Source organism: Cucumis melo, chromosome 9, assembly GCF_025177605.1.
Source record: "Cucumis melo cultivar AY chromosome 9, USDA_Cmelo_AY_1.0, whole genome shotgun sequence".
In the NCBI taxonomy this organism is placed as follows: Eukaryota; Viridiplantae; Streptophyta; class Magnoliopsida; order Cucurbitales; family Cucurbitaceae; genus Cucumis; species Cucumis melo.
Window position 1 is genome coordinate 24,457,771 of NC_066865.1, and position 24,883 is coordinate 24,482,653.

Consider the following 24,883-nt stretch of genomic DNA (forward strand, 5'->3'; position numbering starts at 1 on the left):
CATCTCTCTCCTAAATATCATTCATTTAATACTTTCCATTTCTTTTCCATACCAATGGGATCTTTTCTTCCATCCATTTCTACACTATTTCTGGACTTTACCATTTTCTTTTTCTTCTTATATTTATATAAGCCTCCCAATTTTACCTTTCCCTTTATTTCTTTTTTTTTTATGTATATAAGACTTTCTAATCAGTTATCCAACTTTATACTACTATCGTCTACGATTTTAATAGAATCCGATGCATTAGTACTAATATGAGATTGCACGTTCAACTCTCACTTCAATTGAGCAAAAACAATGTATATTCTTCTAAGTTAAATTATAAAATCTTAATTAGAAAAATTAAGTTTGACCAATGCACAAATTAACCCTAAAATTAATAACACTCTCGGTGCACTAGATTAGATGTAGAATAATTCTTTTAAAATTCATAAATTCAAAGTAACACCAATAATATTGTTTTTTTTCTTTAAATATAATTTAATTAGATGTGTAAGTGAAATTTTTTTTAACACATGAAGTGAGAACTTATTTAGGGTTTAAATAGATGAAGTTAAAAGCTTACCGTTGAAATTGAAGGTTAATTTTTTACTGTTTTTTTTTTTTTTTTTACCTAGAGTTTGATTTTTTTTTTATATACATAAATTTAAATAGAGAAATTATTTCACATGATGAATTAAATTAAACTTTAAAGTGAGAGTTTAAAAGAAAAAACAAAAACCAAAAGTGAGGGTTAGAATTGTGTGTGGACGGCAGTATGATGTTGGCTGCCGACTATTAGTTACTTACTCGCTTCTTTTTTTTTTTTTTCAATGTTTGACTTTTTGACTTTTTCTTTAAATACAAATAATTGACAAAAAAAATGGCCGTTTTTCTTCATCGGATTTAGTCACGTTTTAACAACTGACGCTTCTCTGTGTGGAAAAAACTACACCATTAAATTGGGTTTCTATTTAATTTCCTCTCATCTTCCCTTCCCTTTTTCTTTGTCTCTCTTTTTCTTTTTGTTAAATATTAGTGCTTGGTTTTTCAATTTCATCATGTAATTAAGGTAAATCTTCCTAAAAGGGTATTACTGTGTAAAAAAAAAAGTTAAAAAAATGTGTTTTTTGATGTTGGCTAGAGTACTTTTGAGAACTTTCTTGCATGTAACATGTTTGAACTGCAATAATGAATTAGTGTGTATTAAAAACACCACATGTTAAATAAAAAAAAAATGTCGACTTTAAATCGTTTTAAAACACTCTTTGAGCATGCCGTAGAGAAATTCAAATTTAGATAAGTTAGGGATGATTAATTATTAATTTTGTGATTAATGTTTCAAACTATATGATTAGGGTGTCTCTTCCAATGCATGCATCTTGTCGGTGCACACTTTGAACTATTTTTTCTTTTTAGGTCTTTTAGAGCCCAAAGTCATACAAAGTCACTAACTTTATTTCACTCTGGCCCTCTATTATATTGTTATGTATAACAATTGTTTTGAATGAGCAAGTCTAATTCAAGATCATACACCAATGGTCTATTATCTTTTCTTTTTTCTTTTTTTGGTTCAAACTAAATAGATACGAGCATGATTCAATAGAATGGTATATTTGGTAATGATTTGTTTTCTTGTGTACATCTTAAAAGAATCGTTCAATAATCATCAATATCTTTGAGAACGAGGAAGAGAACTAAATTGAAAAGCTTTTTTTGCAATTATGATACACTTTTTCTATCTTCCTCCAATGAAAGGCTTTCCTCTATAATATATCTCATTTGACGTTGTTAGGTTTCTTGTAATTACTTCTTATGTTTTACTCATCGTAACGTAGTATTTTCGATTTTTGTAAGAGGAAAAAAATGGATATTTAGAATAATTTGCTAACCCCAAATAGAAAAAGAAAATCAAAGTTGTTATCGAAATGGGTAGCTAAATGTCAAAATAAAGGGCTTGAGTTTAGGTACTTGGTTTCGAAACCAACTTTTCTTTTTATGTAACTATGTTAAGAAACAAAAATATGTTGTCAATTCAAGTACATTATAAGAGATGTCTGAGGTATGATTTGTCATTTTAAAAGTCAGGAGTTTGATTTCCTACCTCCAAAATATTCAACTCAAAAATTCAATTTTGATTGATATTTATATGGAAAAAAAATTATGCATGAGAAATCTCCAAATATAATGAATATAATTGAAGTACAAAAAATCAAATTTAAACACTAAACTTGTCATATTGCATCAATTTTTAACTTCTTTCAATTGCATTTAAATTTTAGATAAATGTCACAATCATGACCCTTTCACTTTTTAATTTTTGCAACTTTAATCCTCTAATAAGTTCTTTTTTGCTTCAAATATTATCGTTCAAGAGCATACTTTAATATAAAAAAAATACGTAGGATTTAATAAAAATCAACGTATTTACATTTTACTTTAAATATTGTTGATAGATTCTACAAATTTGTCATATTTTGTAAATATTTTGATTCATATTGTTATATTTAAAAGCAAGAGATGAATTAATTATATATCATTTGAAATAGTATTAAAAATTTCACCGTCCAAAATATAAGACACAAATAATATATCATATGATACTTATATATTAAAACAAAAACAAAGAGGGAAATTGAAAGATAATAAAAAAGTTGATAGGACCACTAATGTTTGTGACAATAAAAAATACCACTTGAGTTTAATTTAGAAATTTGGTACCCATTAGACTCAAGTATGAATCAACTTTTTCTTAGGACGTTTCTGTTTCTGATTTTTTTTTCTTTTTAATTTGTTTTAAATTAGTTTTTAAGATTTCTTTTTCTAATTATTTGGTTTTTTGTTTTTCAAAATTTAAACCTTCCTTTTTTATATAATAATTTTGAGGGAAATGGTTGATTTCTTAGCTAATACTTAAATTAAACATCACTTTTCTTAGTTTGAAAAATTTACTTGATTTTCTAAAACATTAGAAGAAAGAGATAGCAACAAGACAGGAAATTTAAGAGTGAGGAGTAGGTTCGTAGGCTAAGTGTTTATTAAAGTGACATAAATAATACTTTTGTTTATGGGGATAAATGTTTTGATGACAATAAAAATTTCTTTTTTTTTTTTCTAAACATAAATAAAAGTATTTTTTGTTCACTTTAATTCTAAAATGTATAAAAATTTGAAAATATGATTGTTTGATGTGTAACTAAATGAATCAAAATATTTACAAATGTAACAAAATATCATACTACGTCTTTCTACGTTAGATTGTGATGTACTATTATTTCTATATATCATGACACATATAAGTATAGATAATAGTCTATCCTGACATATTGCAAATAGATTTGATATTTTTGTTATATTTGTAAATATTTTTCGTTTAAATTAAATAAATTTACTTTTACGAATATATTTTGAGGTAAAATTTTTATATTTTAAATCAAAATTTTTAGTGGATAAAAAACTGAAAATAATCACTAGAGCCCATTATTCTTTTTCTATAAAAATGAAGAACTAGAAACAATTGCTAAATAAACCTTTTTTTTTTTCAAATTAAAAGAATGAAACATGATATAGTTTTAAATAACTCAACATTAGCATTGACATGTTTGAGGTGCATTTTATTCTAATCGATGTTTCAAACTTTTAGTTGTTTAGTCAAATATATATATATATATATATATATATATATATATATATATATATATATATATATATATATTAAGAAAAATCGTTAGCACCAATATGACGAACTCAATGAGCATAGGTTTAACCTAAGGACAAATTAAATTTTTGATAATGAAATTTACAAGAAAAGGTGGGAAAAAGAATGCACATTCCCCACATTTGGAGGTCTTGTCCCCTTCAATGTCTCTATCCCTAGGGCTTTCTAATTTGGATTTCTATAATTCTTTTTCATCTCTTTAAATATATACATATACATATATATATAATATATATATATTCACTTCTATAATATCATAATATAATATACAACCTCTCGTATTGAATTTTTGTCAACATGTATTTTCCGGTCACGGTCATTTCAACTTTACTAAAAGTTTACAATCACATAGACGATTTTGAAAGGTCGATATCGATTTCTATATTTCGACTCTCTTTTTACAGGGTTCATCTGAATTTTAAATACTGAATTTTAGTTCATGTATTTTTTAGCAAATTACAAAATATATTAGTTCATCTATTATTTTCTTATTGAATTTTTTTCCATAAGAAAATTTGTCTCCATTTGCATTTATGTTGCCAATTGTGAAATTCTATTTACATAAGTGTTTTTTTTTTGTTGGGTGATGAACTAAAAATGGTATTTTAACCTTAAAAATGTAGTAATAAAGGAAATAAGAAAAATATTAATTAAACATGGACCCAATACTATTGTGTATATGTATGTATTTATCTATATATATTTAGATTTCTTCTTTTAATTTTATGTTATTTTTCTTTTTCCAATCAACTATAGTTTTTTTTTCTTAGATTAAATTTAATAGACATATCCTTAATTTTGTTACACGTATATAAGTAGAGAAAACGACACCTAGGACTTGGTTTATGAGAAATTTATCATACATTGTTCAATTTTTTCCCAACATTATAATAAAAGATGTTTGGTTGTTCATATCACTTCTCCATTTCATTTATGAAGTGTTAGTTGAAAATAATTGAGACAAAAGAGAATATTGTTCGGTTATTTCATATTCAGCAAGTGTTGTCCACTATCCACCAATTCCAAACAATATATATATCTTCAATATTTTTTTTAATCGATTTATTCGTGGTTTCTAAATTCAAGATTTAAAACGTGATTCAAATTTAATGTAATAAACGAAAGAAGATAACCTACTTAGTATTTTTCTTTAGAGGAAACTTACGAGGAACTCTATATAGTCTCAAACCTCAAATTTTATTAAAAACCACGTAAAGTTGTTACAAGGGATAGGCTAGAGGTAAGCCCCAAAACAAAGTCAGGTTCTGAAAGCATTAAAATTTAGAGAGATGGTACTTTAGTTATAATCTTTGAAGAGACGATGCCTACTTGACCACATGCCAACTAGTTTAATTTGTAAATGTTTTCCTAGTTGCTATGAATTTCGTTCAAGATCATATTGTTTCTATCCAGCCATAAAGTCCATAAGGCCATAGCTTGAAATTTAGAATATTAATATTCTAAATTTCAAAATATTTTTAGTGCATAACGTATGGCATAGTGATTTGACTGAATTATCTTGCATTGAAAAACCTATTTCTTCGTGGATTTTCTTCCATATGCTTCTCGTTTTAGCACAGCACAATGAATGAAGTTGTGGTTGATATTTTTGAAAGATGTACTTTTCTGTTAAGAAATTTAGGATATATTCAATTAAAATTTAGGGTTAATAATTAAACCAAATTAAATGAAACTTATCAAATAACAACTCTAAAGTTCTATAAGATCATTGTTAGATTGAGAATTTGAGTATTACATGATAGTGACAACATAGAATTTAATGCAACTTTTGTTCCTTAAAATACATGAACAAAATTGAAAAATTATGAAAGAAATATACGAGGAAAGGTATGATTCAACGTTAGAAATATGATTTTTTTTTTTTTCCTTTTCTTGTTTTATGAACTGATTCATGAAGACATTGGTAGAGGAAAAGAATCTACAAAACTTTGAAGAGTTTAATAATAATTATATTAGATTTTGACTATAGGGAAAAGCTGTTTGAAATATCAGAAACTTCATCAAATGGTCTATAATTTTTCTATGAAATTTCTTATGTTTATTCACTGTCAAGATTAGGTTATGTGTGTGTGTGTTTTTTTCTCTCTCTTTTCTTTCTTCTTTCCTTCTCTCTTTAGAGTTGAAATTTTTGTCAAAAGTGTGCATGTTCTCGGAAATTTCTTCCTTTATTCACTGTGCAAATAAGGCAATGGCATTTTTAATTATGAAGAAAAAAACCCTCACCCATGTACAAAATTTGATATTGGAAAAGGCTGTTTCTTCATGTGTTGTAGTTCAAGAATATCTGTATGAATCAATTTTCAAAAGAGTTCATCTCATGATCTATCATATACTTTCTTTTTATTCAAAAATTGATTGAGAAGGTTTTAGCTTACATCAATTTCTACCTCCTTTCACTTTCACATAATGTAAAAAAGAAAAAAAAAATTGATTTGACTTAAAATTTCTGTTTAATTTATGTCTTCGAATAGAAGTATCTAAGAATAGCTTTTACGAGTAGTAATTGCCCAAGTCTTTTGAGATCAAAGTTTAAACCATCATCCTCTGTGTTATTTGTAGCACACAAAATATTAATTAAGTCTGCTTTGAATATGCGAAAGGCCAAACAAATATAAAATTTAATTTTGACCGAAAATAATAACATTGTAAAGGCCACTTAAACACGTGACCTCTCTAAACCACTTATTCTGATATCATCTTAAATAATCACAAAATAACTAAAAACACTATATAACATCTGACAATTATTATTATAAACAGAGTTAATTGTGATCTTTTTTTTCTTTGGAAGAGATTAATTAACTATATAAAATTAGTTATCGTCTTCTTGAAGTAGATGGAATTAAACTTTTTTTTTGTTGTGAATACTAATTATTTTGGTCGTGTTGGGGATACTATATAGCTAGTTTCAACTTTTATGTTTTCTTAGAGAGTTCGGAAGTTTTTTACCAATTTGATTTTGAAACTATGTTTGAATGTCTAGGAAGCTGACCAAAGTTCTATATTGACTAAAGAACAAAGAATAGTTGGTATATATTATTTATTCATCGGGATAAAGCTTTTAATGATTCTAACTAAAAGCATGACCAAAATGAACAATATTATACCATATTATGGAAATACTAGATAAATGGTCGATGTTCTATAACAAGGTCATTATTTGAATGGTGAGTCAATGGCATTTTACAAAGAGAAAAGATGGTTGAAAATCCAAATAAAGTCCGACAATACATATATGTTCATCATAACCTTTTTTTTACTTAATTAATTTGAGACTTAGCTCATTTTTCCAATTTAGTTGAATATATTTTCATGAATTTAAATCCGATTAAACTAAAGGTACATTCTATTGGGTGAATTTAAATTACTTTTCTCACTTTTAAAAGTACTCTAAAACACTAATTAATCTCATACGAAATTAAAAATAAAATATTAAATATTAGATTTGAAAGTTGGAAACTTTGGAGCAATAAAATGAAAAAGAAGAAGGAAAAGTTAAAACACATTAATATAGGAGGGTTGTTCATGCATTAAATGATTAGTGATAAAGAGTAGAGAAAATAAAAATGAGTTGATTTATTTACAATAATTTATCTCACATGCAAACTTATCCTTTGGTTTGATTTAAAAGTGTGACAATTTAATTTTTGAAACAAAAGGACACAATAAGAAGACAAAAATTATTTTGAAACTCTTCTTCTGACACCACTGATCTTATCCAAATGCTGAATTTATCTGTCCTTAGTACACATAATTAATCAAAAGGATACAAACTTATGTAAATAATTTACATTAAATTATCTTAATTACTCTTCTTCTTCTTCTTTTTTTTCTTTTTCTTTTTTTTCTTTTTAAAGTTGTTTTAGTTGGATTCTGAGGTTTTTGGTTTAATTAACTTTACAAATGGTCTTTAGATCATCTTTATTCACATGGAAATTAAAAATGATTGCTCTTTCCTTTCTTCACTTTTTTTTTTTTTAACTTAGCTTTATGCTTTAATTTCTTTTTTAGGGGAAGAAAACTTTATGCTTTAATTCAATTATGACTAAACAATCAAACACATTAAAAAGAAATTGTTAGCTGAATGCCACATAGAAAACACATCCTGTGATATGAACCCGTCAATGGCATCTTATTTGTATTTTATTTTACTAATTTTGATGTAATTCTATTACTTTCTAATTTTATCTTCCTGTGATATATATATATATATAGTTGAAGTATGAATAAGACCCGATAATTGAAGATTAGAAAATAATTAACGACGACGTTGCAAAAATTTGAATGTAGGACCTTCTTGAATTCTCGTGCTTTGTTACAATATCAAACCATCGATTTGACTCAAAAGTGAAGAAAACTTTCATTTCATATCATCTAATAGTTTTTTTTTTTTTTGTCAATTATTAAGAATAATATTCAAATGGGATTGATGGACGATGTCTTATGAAGTGTTTGAAATATTTGGTTAAGAAACTTGTTAGTTGTCTTGAGAGTTTTGATCTAAAAACAATCTTTTTCCAACTCGATCCCTTGTGGTTACAATCATATCAGTTTGACAATTTTAGTGTTTGGGAATTAAAGATTATCATATGCTAAAAGGATTCCTAATTCCAAGTAATTAAAGTTCTTTTGTATTCTATAGTCATATTTTTGTTCCATACTTACCCATCATCGGTTAGTAGGGTATAACCACCATTGAATTTTAAAAAGAAATTTAACCAAATGAAACATTTCAAAGAGATAGAACCACACATCTCCAAAAAAGAAAAACATAATCAGAACCTTAAAGAACAAAAAAAATAGTATAATTATTTAGACTCATAAAACAAAAGAATTGAGAGGGAGTAGTCCTAATAATATATCTTATAATTAAGCATTATAACATTTTTGCTTCCATCTTTGGAATGTAGAATTCTCAATAGAGAAACTAAACTAAAACCATAAAGAGAAGATAGTAATTTTAGGGTTAGAAAAAGATAGATATGAATTGAGATGATTAGGGACATATAGGGAAGGGGTAGAGGGCATAGACGAAGGTAACATAAGAATGATGAATCAAGCAATGTGCAGAAGAAAGGAGAAAGGAGATCAGAAGAGAGAGGGAATAGGAGAGAGCATGCAGTGTCCTACATAATTAGGACCCCCTCCCTACCCCATCCCCTTTGCCCCTTTTACCCTTTGCCTAACCCCCCCATCCCCATGCCACTTTCATATGCTCCCTATACCCTTTAATTTTTATCTCTTGCTAGTACCCTACATTCCTTCCCATAAAACTAAACTTTGGACATGGGCTCTCTGTGCATGAGTTGTTATATAGACTTTGAATTAATTGTTCTTCTTTTCATTTTTATGGGACACCCCCCACCACTACTAATTTTAGTTGAAGGGATGGACCAAATATGTTAATGAGATGCAAGAAATATAACTCTAAGGGGACACACAAGAAAAATAGATTAGGAAATGTGTGCTTGTCTAATTCCCTTTGTGTAAAAAGGGTTTCAATTTAGTTCTTCTTCCCAACCCCCTTTTTCCCCTTTCAAGAAAAAAAGTACTTTTTCTTTATTGAAAATCTATTAAACAACCATTTAGTACATTAAATGGTGAGGGTGCGGGAGATGACGAAAGAACGGTGCTACAATTGTCCAACTTAGTTGGAATATTATCTTATGCACCTATTGACACAGTGCTTCGTGTCCTTTTTCTAGAAAAGAAAAACCATTTAATATGTTATAATGTCTTTCAAATTAAAAGATACACCGTTAATTTAGAAGAATTATGGTTAATTTATAGATGGAAACTCTTTACTTGTATATGTACATCTTGGATATATTTTTCTTTTTCTATCTTTAACTTCTTCAATACCTCCTTAAATTCTTTCTTCTATTTAAATTGAGGAGTAGTTTGGAGAGATATCTTTTAAATCTTCTCAAATAAATAAAATAATTAACCTATCAAACTATATATAGGTCAAATATTCGACTTTGAATGGTTCAATTTTCTATAAAAAGAAATTAATCAAGAATAAAATGTAATAATAATAGTTAAAAGAAAAAGAGTCAACTAGGGTAAATACGGAAATACAAATTTTTAAAGATAGAGATGCTTTTCCTCGCTCCTTTTTATCGTGGAATGCAAAGAAGAGACAAACAAGTTGATGTATTGTTACTTTTTAAAAAATCGAAGGTTCGAGATCTCATTATTTATAACTTTTAAGCATTCGAGTAATTAAATTAGATAAAAAAAATTGAGAATGTAGAATGAGAAAAAGGAGATGGTGGAGATGTTAATAAAGAAGAATAATAAATATAAATGTGGAGTTTATAATTAAATGGGTAGGAGATTTTGGGTACATTTGGAAGAAGGAAAAGGACAAAGAGCTTCCCCTCATTAAATCTATTTTGGACCACACCTACCCTCCACACTACATTACTACCCCCCAACACTTGGCGGCTCTCTCTTATATCCTTCTTCTAAGTAAGGACACACTACCCTAAACATTCATATATAACTAAAGAAAGAAATTATTTTTGTAATTTGATGCTAGGTTTTGAGAAAATTAGTTCGAGTGCATCTTTATCTTACGTATCGTTTTCCAACTTATCACTTGATGATTTAATTAGGGGTGTTTGTATGATTTCATAATGTGCGTATTCTTTTAAGATTGTTATGATATATGTTTTTGTTTAAATTTTGTAGACATTTGATTTTTAACATTTATGTTCTACGAGATTTTCGAAGTATATATAAGCGTTTTAGATGGGGAAAGAAATGAAATAGTTTTAAAATAAATGATAAAATTCAATCTCACATTTTTCCTAATTTAGTCTAGAATTTATAAATCATTATAATTATAGAGTAAGATTTTGATCTACACACATCTATAAATAAAATAAAATAAAATAGAACTCTTAAAAAAATTAAAAAGAAACTTTGGAAGAACAAAATTACATATATACATTATTTTTAAATATAATATTTACATTTTAGAGGTATGAATATCATAACCAAATATAATGATATAAAAGAGAATTTTAAAAACAAGGCAAAAAGATTATATCATAATCTTAAGTTAATTAATGAAAAATAATGACATTAAATATCCACCTTGAATAATTAATGTTTATTTGGATATTGGATTTTGTGTGTGAGATTCAATTGTGTGATCTTTAAAGCTTAAAATTATAAACCTCTAAAGTGGTTGGTATCTCAATTCTACCAGCTAACCCTATTTCTTCATTTTAATGTCTTTAACTATTATACATATCTTTTTCTTCTTCTTCTTCTTCTTCTTACTTTTGGAATAATTTAACTGATTTTTTTTTTAATATGGAATAACTTAATTAAATTCAAATAGAGCTGTGCTTCATACCAAATATATGTGGTTTTTAATTTAATTAAATTCAAATAGAGGTGGCCTACAAATTATATTTGATTTTATGGAGCTGCTGCTTTTATGGTTTCTTTTCTGTTCCTACAATAATCTCAACTTTTTATTCTACTTCTTTCTAAACAAAATTACACTTACGAACAATCATATCAACAAAATAGTTATACTTGTTTTAAACACTTATATCGTTTTTGATCTCTTTTTAACTTTAAAATGTTTATCTTTAAGAAGTTCCTTTAGGTAAAATTCAAATTTTCTTGCAACAACACACACCCGTGACAAAAGTATCATTTGAATAACTAAAGTGAACATAGCACAAGGTATTTAGTGTGATATTTCTTCATGTTAGAGGTAGAGGTGGAAGGTATGATATAGTTGTAGTAGAAGAGTGTTTAATGAAGGTAATTAATGAAAAGAAATAAGAATTTAAGGAGGAGAGATTGATGTAATTAAAAGGAGAGTTGAGAAATTTGGTGGCGGCTACACCAAGCAGAGCTATAGCTTCACGAGGAGTCCAAAATTGTCCCCACAATTAACATTGAATTAATAAACATCATAGAAAGAAGAAAAAGGAGAATTGAATTCAATTTGTTGTGTGTGATAAAGCTAATATATATATATATATATATATATATATATATATATATATATATATAACTCTTTCTTTAATCTATATATAATTCACTTCACTACTTAACTTCATCCAAATAATACACATTTTTACTGTTAATTCACATAAAGAGAATCACTTTCTTTTTAACTACTAATAGAATATATATATATATATCTGTGGGGGGAGGTAAGAAACATATCGAAAAAACTAATAATAAATTATCGATCAGAATCATTCTTCTCAAACATAGTCCAAATGGTTGAAAAATCAATTGTAGATGATGTTACACAGTTTTTAAATCAAGTATGATATTTTTTTAAGAAAGGTGTTTTTTTTCTTTCTAAAGTAAATTTGTTTGGAAGGTTTTAGTTTTTTTTTTTTTTTCATTTTTGTCTCGTGAGTTTCCCAACATATTTTTGAAGTTTGAGTTTTTAAAGTTGGAAGTTGTTTAACGTTTGAAACGTTTCTTTTTTTCTTTGTTTTCGTCTTGGTTTGAAAAACGTGTTTGATTCTCAAAAGGAGTTTGAGGAGTGTTTTTACTTTTTCCTAAAAAGTTACATGAAATTCTCTGAGGTATTATTTTTTCACTCCTAACGAGAACTTCTCTGTTCTTATATGTGTTATTGTGGGCTTTGATGGCGTTTGAACTCAATCTGTTAGATTTAGGCTTGGAATTGGACTTAGTTGGGCTTGGACCAAATTTTTTAATGGGCTTATTTTTCTTGGCTCATTTAAATTTGAGCCCAAATACCATTTTAAAATTTTTTCTTTTTTTTTTTTCTATTTTATCAATTTAAAAATAACATTGTATTTATCTAAAGTAAATTTTTTAATTTTTCTATTTTTCTTATCGGCCCATTTTAATTTGGATCACTTGTTAATTTATTTGTTAATTTATAAGTTGAACCTAAATTCAATTAACTCTTAATTTATCAACAATTTAAGAAATTAAGTAGCAATTTGGCATTACCTAATTAATTTCTCCCCTTTCTTTCAAGTCATGAAGCATAAATTAATCTCTTTGAATTAGATGCCATGACTCATTTTATTAAAATAACATTATCTAAAGACAAAGATTTTTTTTTTTTTTTTGTTTCATTGTCTTTTATAAATATGTGTCCCTTAGTTTGGTTTGGGGATATTCTAATTCTTAATTGAAATGTTTTTTTTTTATTTTTCTTTTTTAACCTCATTTTTAAGTTTACCTAAAGATTATGTAGACCTTCTGCCTCATATTTTTCATCCGCTATTTTTATATATAGCAAAATAGCCAACTTCTTTATAAATATAAATATAGTGATTTCGTCAAAAAAAAAAAAGAATTTTTTTAAGAATAATAAAAAAAAAATTGAATATTTATACTTCTCAGCAAAAACCATCTAAAGGACAAAAAAATCAGTGCATACATATTTGATAAAACATCATACATAGTTCTTATGATTTGAAAACCTTCATACATAATCTTTATGAGCGAGACTATTTTTTATGATTTTATTTAATCATATAAGACTAAATTCTATTCTTTTGAAACAACCCGAACCAAATTTTTAATTTAACCTTAAATTTTATATAATTATTATTTTATATTATTATATAATTTATAATACATTACATAATACATATTATATTAAAAAATGAATTAAGTTTATAACCTAACATATTGTATTTATCTAAATATTGTTATATGTATTTTAATATAATTCTATTTTTCAAAATATAAAATTCAATTTCTAGATACAATGAAAACATTAAAAGAAATGTTTTAAGAATTGCACTATTTGGACTACAAAATCCAAAAACGATTTTTCAAAAACAGAATCTGAATTTTCTGTCAAATGTATATTTAATTATTGAACTCAATGAATCTGATAAACATAAAACATAATATAAATTATCTATCAACGAACTTAACCGAACTTTCTGTAAAAGCGATAAGAAACTCTAGCTAGTTATAGAAGCATGATATACAATTAATTTTAAATTCAGGCGAAATGAATAGTATATGAAAAATTAATTACATGGGATGACAATCATGAATCCTAAGATGTCTCTACCCTCCAACCAACAAATTAAACCCAAATGTTTTTCTATACTTTTACATAATAATAATAATAATAATAATAATAATATACATATATATGTTTTTCATATTTTGTACACACAATCCATTATTATTGTTATTATTATATGTTTCTCATAAAATTATTAGTTTCTCCATACACAAAACCACATAAACTACATAACACACACATCTCCAATATTGCCCCCCTCTTCTAGGCCACCTAAAACCACTGGCCATGCATGTAGTCCCACGGTGGACGAAGCATTGAACCACCCACTTCCTCCGCCGGAATCCAGCTCTGCCGTCACCACGTCAACTTGGCCGCTTGAGAGTACTGGCGGTGGGTGGATGCCACCTTGAATGATGGTTTCGTTATAATTGCTGTTGTTGTTTGTGTTTATTAGATTATCCGTGGTTGAGCAACAAGTTGTTTGCGCCACCGCCTGCAGCACCCTCTGCCCCTTGCCGTCGAACAGCTTCGCCTTTAGGGCTCCTAAGAGCCCATCTTCTTCGATGCAACCCTCCTCGAAAGAGAAAGGCGATTCAATTGGTTGGTTAGCATCGCCTGCATCTACTAAGTTAAACCAACTCCATAAACCAGAACCATGAAACGATTAAGTAATTGATAGAAAAAAAAAATAGTTGATAGAATTTGTATAATTGAAATCCCTTTTGCAACTTTTTGGATTTATATAAAATTTTTGTTAACATTCCCATAAAATAAATAATTTTGCATGTTATATATTCATTCCTTCCGTAACAATATGTTAATCCTTACCAGCACCAGAGTCACAAGAGCTCGGAGGCAAGTACTCAAAGTTGGTGCGAGCATTGGAGCCACGGAGTGCCCGAGCTGCATCGTCGTAAGCCCGAGCAGCCTCCTCGGCAGTGTCGAAAGTCCCAAGCCATAGCCTGACCTTTTGGAGGGAGTCCTTAATCTCAGAGACCCATCGACCGGAGGGTCTCTGACGAACTCCTACATAACGATGGTGGCCTCTTGATGAAGCCTTCTTTCTGCAGCTCCCCATGGCCATGGCAACCTTCAATTGTGAAGCTTTAATAGTTGAAAGTTAATGAAATAAAGACAAAGCAAAATGGTGATGACCTAATTTGAAAAAACGTTAAGCGTTGCAGGCATGGTTCTTGTTTGTATCGATCAATGTGTTCTTTAATGCCTTAATTTCAATTGTTTACGATAAGCCCAAGTCATGAGGGACAATTTATGTGAACTTTTTGGGTTAAATAATTATGATCGTTTCCACTTAATTAATTTGATTTAAGTACAACAACAATTATAAAGATTGAAATTGAGATCGAACTTTTCATCCTAAAATTAGGTTAGAAATACCATTTTTAAAGTACTTTGAATTACATTTAATCTTAGTCCACACATTTATTCTATATACATACTTTTCAATCAATCTATTAATTTAAACAAATTGGGAGTGTTTATCATATACTTCGTTGGATGAACATTAAAATAAATAAAGGATAAACTATAAGTACATGAATTTATTGAACATATATAGTTGCATATATATATATATGAATGATTAGTAGCAAAATGGTGTAAAAACAAATAATTGGATTGTTGATATGATATTACTGAAAAAAGAAGATGGTATAACATAGAAATAAAATAGTATGAAATATAAATAGAAAAGCTGCTGTGTAACCATTTAATTCAAAAGAAATTAGATAAAGTATTACGAAAACCGAAACTATAGAACTAGGAAACATCCTCGGAATTTGTCTTCTACTTCCTTGATAATACTCGATAATAATATAGGAAGAATCGGAGGGCCTAATTGAAATTTGTTGGAAGATGAAGTACTTGACAATGAAATTTTGAGATATATAATATAGTAAAGACTTCAATTAATTCAATTCCATGGATGACAACTTATTTATTAGATATCTATTTCCTTTTCCTTTTGATTTTCCTATTTATAATAAATACATGTAGATCTAAAAAAGAACAATTATATTCGTATTCGTGTTCCTACTCAATTTTTGTCTTTCTTTTACGTTCAATATAGATATATGTTCCTATCTTTTAGTTTTCAAAATAAATTGAATTATTTTTATTGAAAATACGATTATGTTTATGTATATACTTGAGTTAAACCTTCAACAAGTTATTTAATTTCAATTTAAAGTTCTAAAATAGTATTTAATTTTTAAAGAAAAAAATTCAATGAACATATAAAACAAGTAATGGAGTTACAACTCTGCTCTCCTAACTCCTATAATTCTGTTACAGAAATAACAAGAGGGTGAATCTTTATTTGATGTACAAAGGAAAGAAGTAGAAATAAGATGTTGTACCGTTTTGATTTATGAGGACTATGTCACCTTTTTTCTCCCTCTTGAGATCATTTCAGAGAGCCTTCGATATCAATAACAAATCGGTACTTGACATCATTCTTCGTTACCCTTTCGATGGCTTCATTAGAATACTGAATTGGAATCACTTCTATGTTTGGATAGATTCCATGAGCAGCACAGAAATCGATCATTTCTTGAGTCAATTTAGTACCACCAGTCACGCTACCAGAAATGGTTCTCATACCTGCCAGAGAGTCGATTATTGGTTCAATTCATTAATAGCTAGTTCGGGATGACTTTCTCACTGTTTGTAAAAGTTTTTCAAGTACCCGAAAAAAAGTGTTTCTAGGCAGTCAAAATCATTCCAAAAGCAAGTGTTTCTAAGCACTTAATAATCATTCCACACAATATATTTTGTAAAAGTCAGTTGCCTCGAACATACCCAAAATAAGGCTAGCAGGAATGAACTTGACTTCAGAAGGAAACCCCACCAGAACCATAACGCCACCAACCTTCAACGTAGACATGTATGGATCAAATGGGTGATCACCAGACGCAGCATCGATAATAAAGTCAAGGGACTTAGACAAGGCCTGTTAAGATTAATATGTGAATTATTTCGAATTAATTTGACAGGTACGAGGATGATTCAAATACATGTAAGAAAATGAGATGCGCAAGAGAAAACTAATTATATATAACCTCCATTTGCTTGTTGTCAGATGAGAGAACAAATTTGTCTGCTCCAAGAACGCTAAGGGCTTCTTCTTTCTTGGATATGCTAGTGCTAAAAACTGTCACATTAAGTCCAAAAGCCTTCCCAAACTTCACTGCTAAGTGCCCGAGACCACCAAGGCCTATCACTCCAAGAGATTTACCAGGTTGATTCATATTATGCCGAATCATGGGAGAATAAACAGTAATTCCAGCACAAAGCAAAGGAGCAGCTGAAGCTAATGGATAATTGTCAGGTATTTTGTAGCAATATCTGTAAACCAATGACCAGAAAGTAAATGTGAATCTACACAAACTTGCCATTCAAGGATCATATGATAAGAAGCTATTTTGTAAATTACAAGATAGTATGTGTCCATTCAGCTTCACATAATGAATGTTAGACTTTTTGATTTCAAATTATAAAAAGAAAATAGGTTGGAAGTTAGAACTAGCCTCTCGTGAACAACAATGTAGTTGGAGTATCCTCCCTTTGTAATTGTACCGTCAAAATCAATTGAATTAAAAGTATGAGTGCATCCACTTGTGCAACTAACTTCTTGACAATCTTCACAGTACTCGCATTGTCTGCAAGAATTCACATAAGTTCCTACCCCAACATGATCTCCAACTTTAAATCGCTGAACATTTGCGCCAACATTTTTCACGATTCCTGCAATCTCATGTCTGTTGAACACTAAGTGGCAAATACTTCAAGTTTCAAAAAGAGGACATGCCATACCATAAAAAAAGATTATCGTACCCAGGCACTAAAGGATATTTCGAATCTCCTAATTTATTTCTTGTCCATACTACATCTGCATAACAAATTCCGCAGTGTGTTATTGTAATTGAAACATCATCATCTCCAAGAACCCTGACAAGGATATAAGTGTGGTTAAGGATGAAGTCAAGATATATCCGAAATATCAATTAGGAGATACATTCATCGGATTCTTTTAAATTCATGAAATCATAGCTGTATGTGATTTAAATCATTACAAAAATGCTAGATTTTCTCATGGGTTTTACACGTCTTACTACAAATTTATGTGCAATAACTGCTTGTTTGGCCACTACAGTACACCAACAAAGCAGTTGCTCAGAAGCGCAATGGAAACAAAAAGGAAACACCACTTCACATAATGTTGTGGTGCTCAATTCATCAACTCTTCATTACTTTTCAATACAGAGGCTACAACCCAATCACGATGGTAACAAATAAATAAAGCAAACCGTTCTCATCGCCGATTCACTAAATGCACCAAAGCTAAGTACTTGTCTAAATGGTTTTATTTTATTTTATTTTATTTTATTTGGAGGAAAAAACAAAATTTTATCAATTGAATATAAATTTACAAAACGGAAGGGAAACCTTCCAATCACCAGAGTGGTTCACAGGAGACTTTTTCACCAAGATATGAGATGTGAGACTATAACACTTTGAGAATTTAAACGTTTGTACCAACTAAAGGTAATAAAGAGCACCAAGTTTAAGTAGTATCGTTTCCCTTTGTCGTTGAAAAGGTGGTTATTCGTTCCTTTGATAGATTTCAGCAGTATTCTGACCATAGAGAGCCAAATAACTTTCTTTTGGGCCATTAAAGGACGTCAGGTTAGAAGTCGTGAATGATGATGATAGGCGACACTGCATACCTCACCTATAGACTTAAAGAAAGAACACAATATTGAATTATGAATTAATGCACTCCCGATGCCCAGCTTTTTGCAACTAAGATGAATACGTTAATAGATAACCTTGAAACTTCATTGATGAACAACGGAAACAATGAATTGAAATGACCAATAGGCAACAACTTCATTAGCCTCCTTTAATCCAATGTAATGTGGCACACAAAGTAGGCTAGGGATTCAGCAACGTAGGTGTGGTGTGCGGGCGAGCTAAGGCAACATGCATGGCGTTGAATTGTGCACGACAGTAGGATTCGACCTTATGTCCAATCAGTTAGTAGTCGACCGTTCTACCATTGAGAGTAACCACTGTGTGGGTTCATCTCTTTCGACCAATTAAGGAGAAAGGGAAAGGTGATGGAGGGTATTCAGACGTCAAGATCTCTTCCCTATGATTGGAGGTTTATTCTGTCTCCATGTTAGGCATTGCCGCATTGGACAAATGAGCATCATAGTGCACTGAGGCATGCAATACAAATAGCTCGGGCACATGGTGGGTAAATAAAGCAGATACAATATTCCGTGAAAAGGTCAATCCATAGGTGTAACAACCTTCCTGAACCAACTTAAAATTCCGCTATAACGTGATCAGCCATTTTGTCTCATTAGATGTATGAGGAAGAGATTGGCAAAAATAAAATACCTTTAATTTATATCTATAAGTTAATAGAGACATAAAGACTCATTCAATTATCGTTACGAGACTGCCACCATGCCGTGACCTTATTAAATATTTTGTTGACCGACTTTTTAGGGTTTTTAAGTAGAGAAAAGAGAGTTGGCCAATGACTGCCATGTGGTGACCTCATTAAACTAATGGCCGACTCTGGACGATTTTTTAGTGGAGGAAAAGAGCCTACATAAACAAATTTTCAAAAGGTTAATTAGATACTACTTGTAAGAAAGGCTTATTTACTAATCAAGTGGATTGGACCAAAACAGCAAAGGTGAGAAAGGCTTATATCAGTCTGACTCCAATATCCCAAAATTTTCAAACGAGCATTTGTGACACTCATCGATCATAGTATCTGGTGAATTTTAGGTTGAGGGTCCTGTGTTTGAAATACCACACAAATGAATTACTTATCTCATTTCTAATTGATTTTTGAGACAGAATCATAAAACTCAAATAAGTATACTTTATAAGATACAAGTTGGGAATCTCACATTAAAATGATAAAGATAAATAAATTTATTTTCATCGTTATCAAATCTCAAGACACGAATTATTCCCATCCTCCATTTCCACGGGAAGCATTAGAATAGCATTGAATTGATTCATACTTCATTCTCACACGAATCACAACTATACTAATTAGTCTAGTACAATATCAAATTCAAAACATTGACGAACAACAAACAACTCATACGCTTTTGAAAGGAAGAAGAACAGAGTCAATGAAAGAAAAAAAAACTAAAAGGGAATTTCAGTAACTACACGATTGCAATAAAGGATTAGAAAATGACATACCTACGATTGAATTTGTAAGGAGATAGAAACCCAGATGAGTCTCTTGCAGCCCAACCGAGGCAATCTTCACCTGAGTCCTGAGAGCCCATCGTCGTCCACAAACAAGGAATGAAAGGAGAGGAAAATGACAACGGAGCGTAGAACTCATTAACTTACCTTCGTGAACATATATATATCTGTGGGGTCCCGCCGGGAAGCGTTAGTCTTTAAAAGCGAAATCTAACTTTTTCTTTTAATGCAGCTTTTATTTAGTCCTGACACGTGGACCAATCACAACCCACAAGGTGGCCTTTTAGATTTATTCCTCTTATTGACTTTATTTGTGCAAAGCATCGTCAAAAACAATTTCTTTTGTCCATACATTTATAGTTTCTTTAATTATTTTCACCACACATGATCGAGTTGTATGTATTCTATCCCAAATCTTTTGAAATTTTTTCCTTAAATTGTAAAATTTGATTCGCCGTAAGCATAGAAATATTACTAACGGATAATGAATAAGAAATTTGGAGAAGATAACATTGGAAAAATATTATTATGAGTTGGTAAGAATGGTGTTAATTGCGAAAGATGAGAACTACTAGTTTTGTTTCTAATAACTTTTTCAAAATTTTTGTAATCTAACAATATAGTTTTTAACAATATAGTTTTTAGTCCAGTGGTTAGAAGTTAAAATTTATTGGATTTATTTATAAATTTAGTCTTTTGAAGTTAAGTTTTTTTTAAGCAATAAAATTTTTATGTAAGAAAATATCCTTAAGACAATATATTTCTAAAATTTATAGTGAAAAGGCTAATAGGTGATAATAATAATAATATAGTTAAAAAATTCTTGAAAATTCAACAATAAATTAGAAGTAAGGGTTGGATTTTAATTGAAGTATTTGAACTAAAATTAATATTTGAGAGTATAAAAGACCAAGACGGAAAGAAATAGGTGAGTATTGTTGGTAAATCATATCATCTTCTTCATTTATTGAATATAGATAATTGTCATAGGAATGATTTCATAATTTTGTTTAGTGTATGTGTCCGTGTTGACACATTACACTTGAATTGTCTATAATTGCATCCACGGCATTGAAGTATTAATAAACGATGAGAGTTGAAATTGATTGTGAAGGTTGAATGATGCTTGATTATGGAACACAATTCCAATTACAAGTTACACTCACTTTCATACCTTCCTTTTGATGTGTGGTTGACTGACGATGATAAACTACATATTTTTTCAACAGAAACAAGACTATTCATTAATATAACGAAAGACTCTAATGCTCAAAATTTAATGATTGCTAATTGATTTAGTGGGTGTTTGGACTGATTTGAAGTTCTTCGACGAAAGCCAATGACAAAATTAACCAAGGTAACTGAGGATGATTTAATTTTAAGGGGGGGGAATGATCAATTTCATACTCAATGTGTATTCGAAGTTTCATCGGTAAAACATAAAATTTCAAAGTAGCTGATTGCACTTAAATTGAAACTAGACAGTCACCATCACCCTACTACATTTGTTCGCCAAAGTAATCCATAGAATCTCAAGTCTAAGTACATGGCAAACATGATTTAAAACTCTAAGCCTTTTATTTAGATGGCTCCTATTAGTCCAATCCATAGTGGTTTAGTCTAGCTATTCATCCAATGAGCGCATCGTGATCCATGCCTTATCGAAGATGAATTTAAATACATGCTTTATCAGTCAATTACATGGAAACAAGTCAATGTAAAATATTCAAAAAAAAAAAACCTTGCATATGACCAAAATGAGCTGAAATGGGGGCAAGAAAAGGGTGGAGGGACTCACAAATTCACCATGCGTCGTGAGCCCGCATCAGTAAGAACTCAAAGGAGGATAGCCAGCCCACTGCATGCTAAAATAACAGACGTTAGCAAAGGTCTATTTTGATGTCTTTCTTCTCTTTGTTGGTGATTTCGCTCTCTTCTTTCTCTGGGGTCCCGATTCTGAAGAATTCTTCAACTCTTCGGCACGAGGATCATCGGGAGTACAAAGCAGAAATTTCTTGTTGGAACCAACATAGTGGCAGAAAAGGTTCAGCATCCTCCTTCCCCTCATCCATTTCAGCAGTAGCTTCATGTGTGTTTTGCTGCTCAATCCATTCACGCCAGATTCCTGACATGAAAAGTAGTAAGATATAGAAAGGCCAAAATTCGAACCAGCACATTGGTTTCATGAATGATGAATGAAAGTTTTCTACAAAAAAAATTACAGATTCCTTTAACAGGGACTTACTTGCCAAGTCCAGATATAATGGATGGATTAAGTCATTCTTGGCTTTCTAAAAGATATATTCAAATTATCCAAATTCAAAAATGCCATATTATATTGGAGATTTTAATATACAACAACTATGTTCAACCATTTTGGTCCAAACTTTGGAGTTTGTACAATTTTAGTCCAACTACTTTCAAATGGCCAATTTTGGTCACTATACTTTCAAGCGGATTCCACAATATAATCAATGATGGAGATTTCGGTCAAAAGCTGGTTCCTTTTAGTGGTAATCCAGCCAAAGACATGATTGTTACTGACTCAAAAATTCTTTCAACTCATGAGTTTAGGGATGAAACTGTAACTTGGCCAGCCTCCAAGGTTGTGTTCACCAATATTCAAACAGAGGAAAAAACTATGGGTGCTGGAGCCACATGTTCTCAAAACAGAATAGGGTCGAACCCATTTGGAGAATCCTATGGAAAAAAAGAAAGGAGAAGGGATCTGATGTTGGTCCATCAATATGCTGACCCCAGAGTTGGAGGACTTCTCGAGGATCCTTTTTTTTCTTTTTAGTATCTACTAGTGTTTGGACCAGCTTACACGTTTCTTGATCATTCTTACGAGACAACCCGTTTTATCTCATAAAATATTAGGGTCTAGTCTATCAACATTAAGGTCCCAAGGAAACTCATAGAATTTTAAATCCTAGGTAGGTGGTCATCGTGGATTGAACTCATAACCTCTTAACCTTTTATCAAGGTCAGCTTGTTTGGAGATGTCGATACTGTTGTGAGGTAGAGTAACAGGGGCATTTGCAGGTCTTCGGTAAAGTCTGACAAGGGGCTTTGTGTTAATTGAGGGAGGAGTGGTTGGTGTGTTGCTGTCCAACTTTCAGGGGTGATGAAACGGAGGTGAAAGAGCAGGAAGGTTGGGAGGTTGGAAGGTTGAAAAGTATCTACAAAGGGGAATGAAGAACAAAGGGGAACAAAGTTTCAGTGACAGGTGGGAAGTGGTCGGGTGGTTTCAAGCGTACGATCCCAAAATCCCGTCAGATGAACTATCTCCAGCATTGACCAAGTTATTATTCGGAAAATAGTAAGCATTTATTTAGTAGAAAAGACCGAGAAGGTTTACGGAAAAGTACCAACAAGAGTGATACCGACCATGAAAGTAAAGGAAGGTGAAGAGAGTAAAAGGGTGCCAATAGAACAACGAGGACACTTGAGACCGTATTAATGACATGTGTGAGATAGAGAATGCTGGAGAACGGAGATACCTATTTTTTATCAAGCAAATCGAGGAAGGTTTGTCACAACAGGCTACTCATTCTAACGTCACTTATCCTCCTCAGCATCTCTAGGAACCAACAAAAAACGCCATTCTATATGAAATTACATGTTGTGGTGAGCATTCAACGACCTAAGTAAAACTCTTATTTGGTTGCAAGATTTTCATCAACATACGCAAAAACCTTTACTATGCCTGACTAATGATTAGCATTGCTTTCAAAAATGATTGCCAAATCATCTAGATACAGTAATTCACTTCTTAATGGTGTTTTCGATTAAGCAATCCCTGTGATCCACCCGAATACTGGGAAACCAGGCTTCAATACATTAAGTGAAAGAACATTCATAAATAGCAATCCCTTTTCCTCAAAAGCAAAATCGCATTCAGATTAGGCAAGTGGCTCGGATGAATGAGAGTGGGGACAAAAAAAAGAAAAATAAATAAAATGTTTGATCGGATTTTGAGACTAAATATCAGGCTTTAGCTAATGTGGCTGCTGAGCTAACCTAACCTAGATCGAGCAACTTTCGAAAATTCGAAATGAAAGAAAATAAAAGACGACAAGTAACAGAAACTGAAAGTGAGGGGAAAACCTACCTGAGCTTTAATCCAAGCATTGGAAACGGTGAGAGGGCCGTGCTGCTGGATAACACCATAGAGATCTTGAGCAACCAAAGAAGCTTCCTGAGGGGTCAACTTGGGATTAATCTTCCTAAGATTTTCTGCTCGCTTCCTCGAGAAATGCCTCGCAAATGTGTTGAACACAAGGCCAGGAAGACCTCCACCTCCATCAGTATTTCCAATTCTTTGGATACTGCGAAACCACATATCTAATCCAATCTACCGCGCTATGTCGCGACTCAAAGCGCCACCTCTGTCCTTCAATAACTACTACTACTGCGCGCCGCCGCCAAGGCACTAAAGTTCCGAGAGAGACGACTACGAGCCTGAAGAATTTACCCACGCAGGGTTTTTCGGTGAAACTTCAGTTTGTGTTGCGATGGAAACCGGTTCATAACCGATCTGAACAGACCGGTTCGGTTTGGTTTGGATAGATAGTTCAAAATTGTTGGGATACATCGTAATTGTAAAAATTACAAAAGTTTGATTAAACTCTCAAAATTCACGGATGATTGGCAAAATTGCTAATAAAAATCTATCATTGATATAGTCTAAAACTTTTATTTTAAAACTACGTTTAGGTTTTTTAAATAATATAGCGAAAGAAAATATAAAACAACATCAATGAGTATGAGTAAGAAAAATCATTCAAGATAGTAGAAAGTAAAATGTCTAAATTTCTTTCATTTATATTCTTCGTTAGACCAAAGTAAAATGTATGCATTGAACCAATAAATTCTTAAACTTT

The 24,883-nt window shown here is 30.5% G+C and overlaps 3 protein-coding genes across 7 annotated transcripts; all 3 read right to left on the minus strand.

Moving 5' to 3' along the window:
• Positions 1-13,827: 13,827 nt before the first annotated feature.
• Positions 13,828-20,156, minus strand: LOC103482886 (probable cinnamyl alcohol dehydrogenase 1). 5 transcript variants are annotated; one of them, XR_536517.3, is made up of 8 exons: positions 19,989-20,156; positions 17,589-17,702; positions 17,282-17,512; positions 16,814-17,099; positions 16,554-16,704; positions 16,112-16,355; positions 14,562-14,823; positions 13,828-14,307 (listed from the first exon to the last, which is right to left on the minus strand). XR_536517.3 is itself a non-coding variant. In XM_008439254.3 (6 exons), exons 1-6 carry the CDS (start codon positions 20,075-20,077, stop codon positions 16,159-16,161), a joined length of 1,068 nt encoding a protein of 355 aa, XP_008437476.1. In that variant the 5' UTR covers positions 20,078-20,156; the 3' UTR covers positions 15,906-16,158. The 5 variants fall into 5 exon arrangements, 1 of the variants encoding a protein (XP_008437476.1); XR_536515.3 differs by having other exon boundaries at positions 13,828-14,348; XR_536516.3 differs by having other exon boundaries at positions 13,828-14,354.
• Positions 13,957-14,817, minus strand: LOC103482887 (ethylene-responsive transcription factor ERF096-like). The gene is made up of 2 exons (XM_008439255.2): positions 14,562-14,817; positions 13,957-14,354 (listed from the first exon to the last, which is right to left on the minus strand). Exons 1-2 carry the CDS (start codon positions 14,815-14,817, stop codon positions 13,957-13,959), a joined length of 654 nt encoding a protein of 217 aa, XP_008437477.1.
• A 1,256-nt stretch (positions 20,157-21,412) lies between the features above and the next one.
• LOC103482888 (uncharacterized) lies at positions 21,413-24,506 on the minus strand. The gene is made up of 2 exons (XM_008439257.3): positions 24,112-24,506; positions 21,413-22,122 (listed from the first exon to the last, which is right to left on the minus strand). The coding sequence occupies exons 1-2, from the start codon at positions 24,340-24,342 to the stop codon at positions 21,889-21,891; spliced, it is 465 nt and encodes a 154-aa protein (XP_008437479.2). The 5' UTR covers positions 24,343-24,506; the 3' UTR covers positions 21,413-21,888.
• Between the last annotated feature and the right edge of the window lie 377 nt (positions 24,507-24,883).

Excerpts from the sequence above, each read along its gene's own strand:
- LOC103482887 (XM_008439255.2), bottom strand. The coding sequence starts at position 14,817 with ATGGCCATGGGGAGCTGCAGAAAGAAGGCTTCATCAAGAGGCCACCAT. Across the intron at positions 14,355-14,561 it reads CTCTTGTGACTCTGGTGCTG|ATGCAGGCGATGCTAACCAA; the intron begins GTAAGGATTAAC and ends TTAACTTAGTAG.
- LOC103482886 (XM_008439254.3), bottom strand. The coding sequence starts at position 20,077 with ATGGGCTCTCAGGACTCAGGTGAAGATTGCCTCGGTTGGGCTGCAAGA. Across the intron at positions 17,513-17,588 it reads AAATATCCTTTAGTGCCTGG|ACATGAGATTGCAGGAATCG; the intron begins GTACGATAATCT and ends AGTGTTCAACAG. Across the intron at positions 17,100-17,281 it reads TACATTGTTGTTCACGAGAG|ATATTGCTACAAAATACCTG; the intron begins GCTAGTTCTAAC and ends ATTGGTTTACAG.
- LOC103482888 (XM_008439257.3), bottom strand. The coding sequence starts at position 24,342 with ATGTGGTTTCGCAGTATCCAAAGAATTGGAAATACTGATGGAGGTGGA. Across the intron at positions 22,123-24,111 it reads ATGCTTGGATTAAAGCTCAG|GAATCTGGCGTGAATGGATT; the intron begins GTAGGTTTTCCC and ends TTTTCATGTCAG.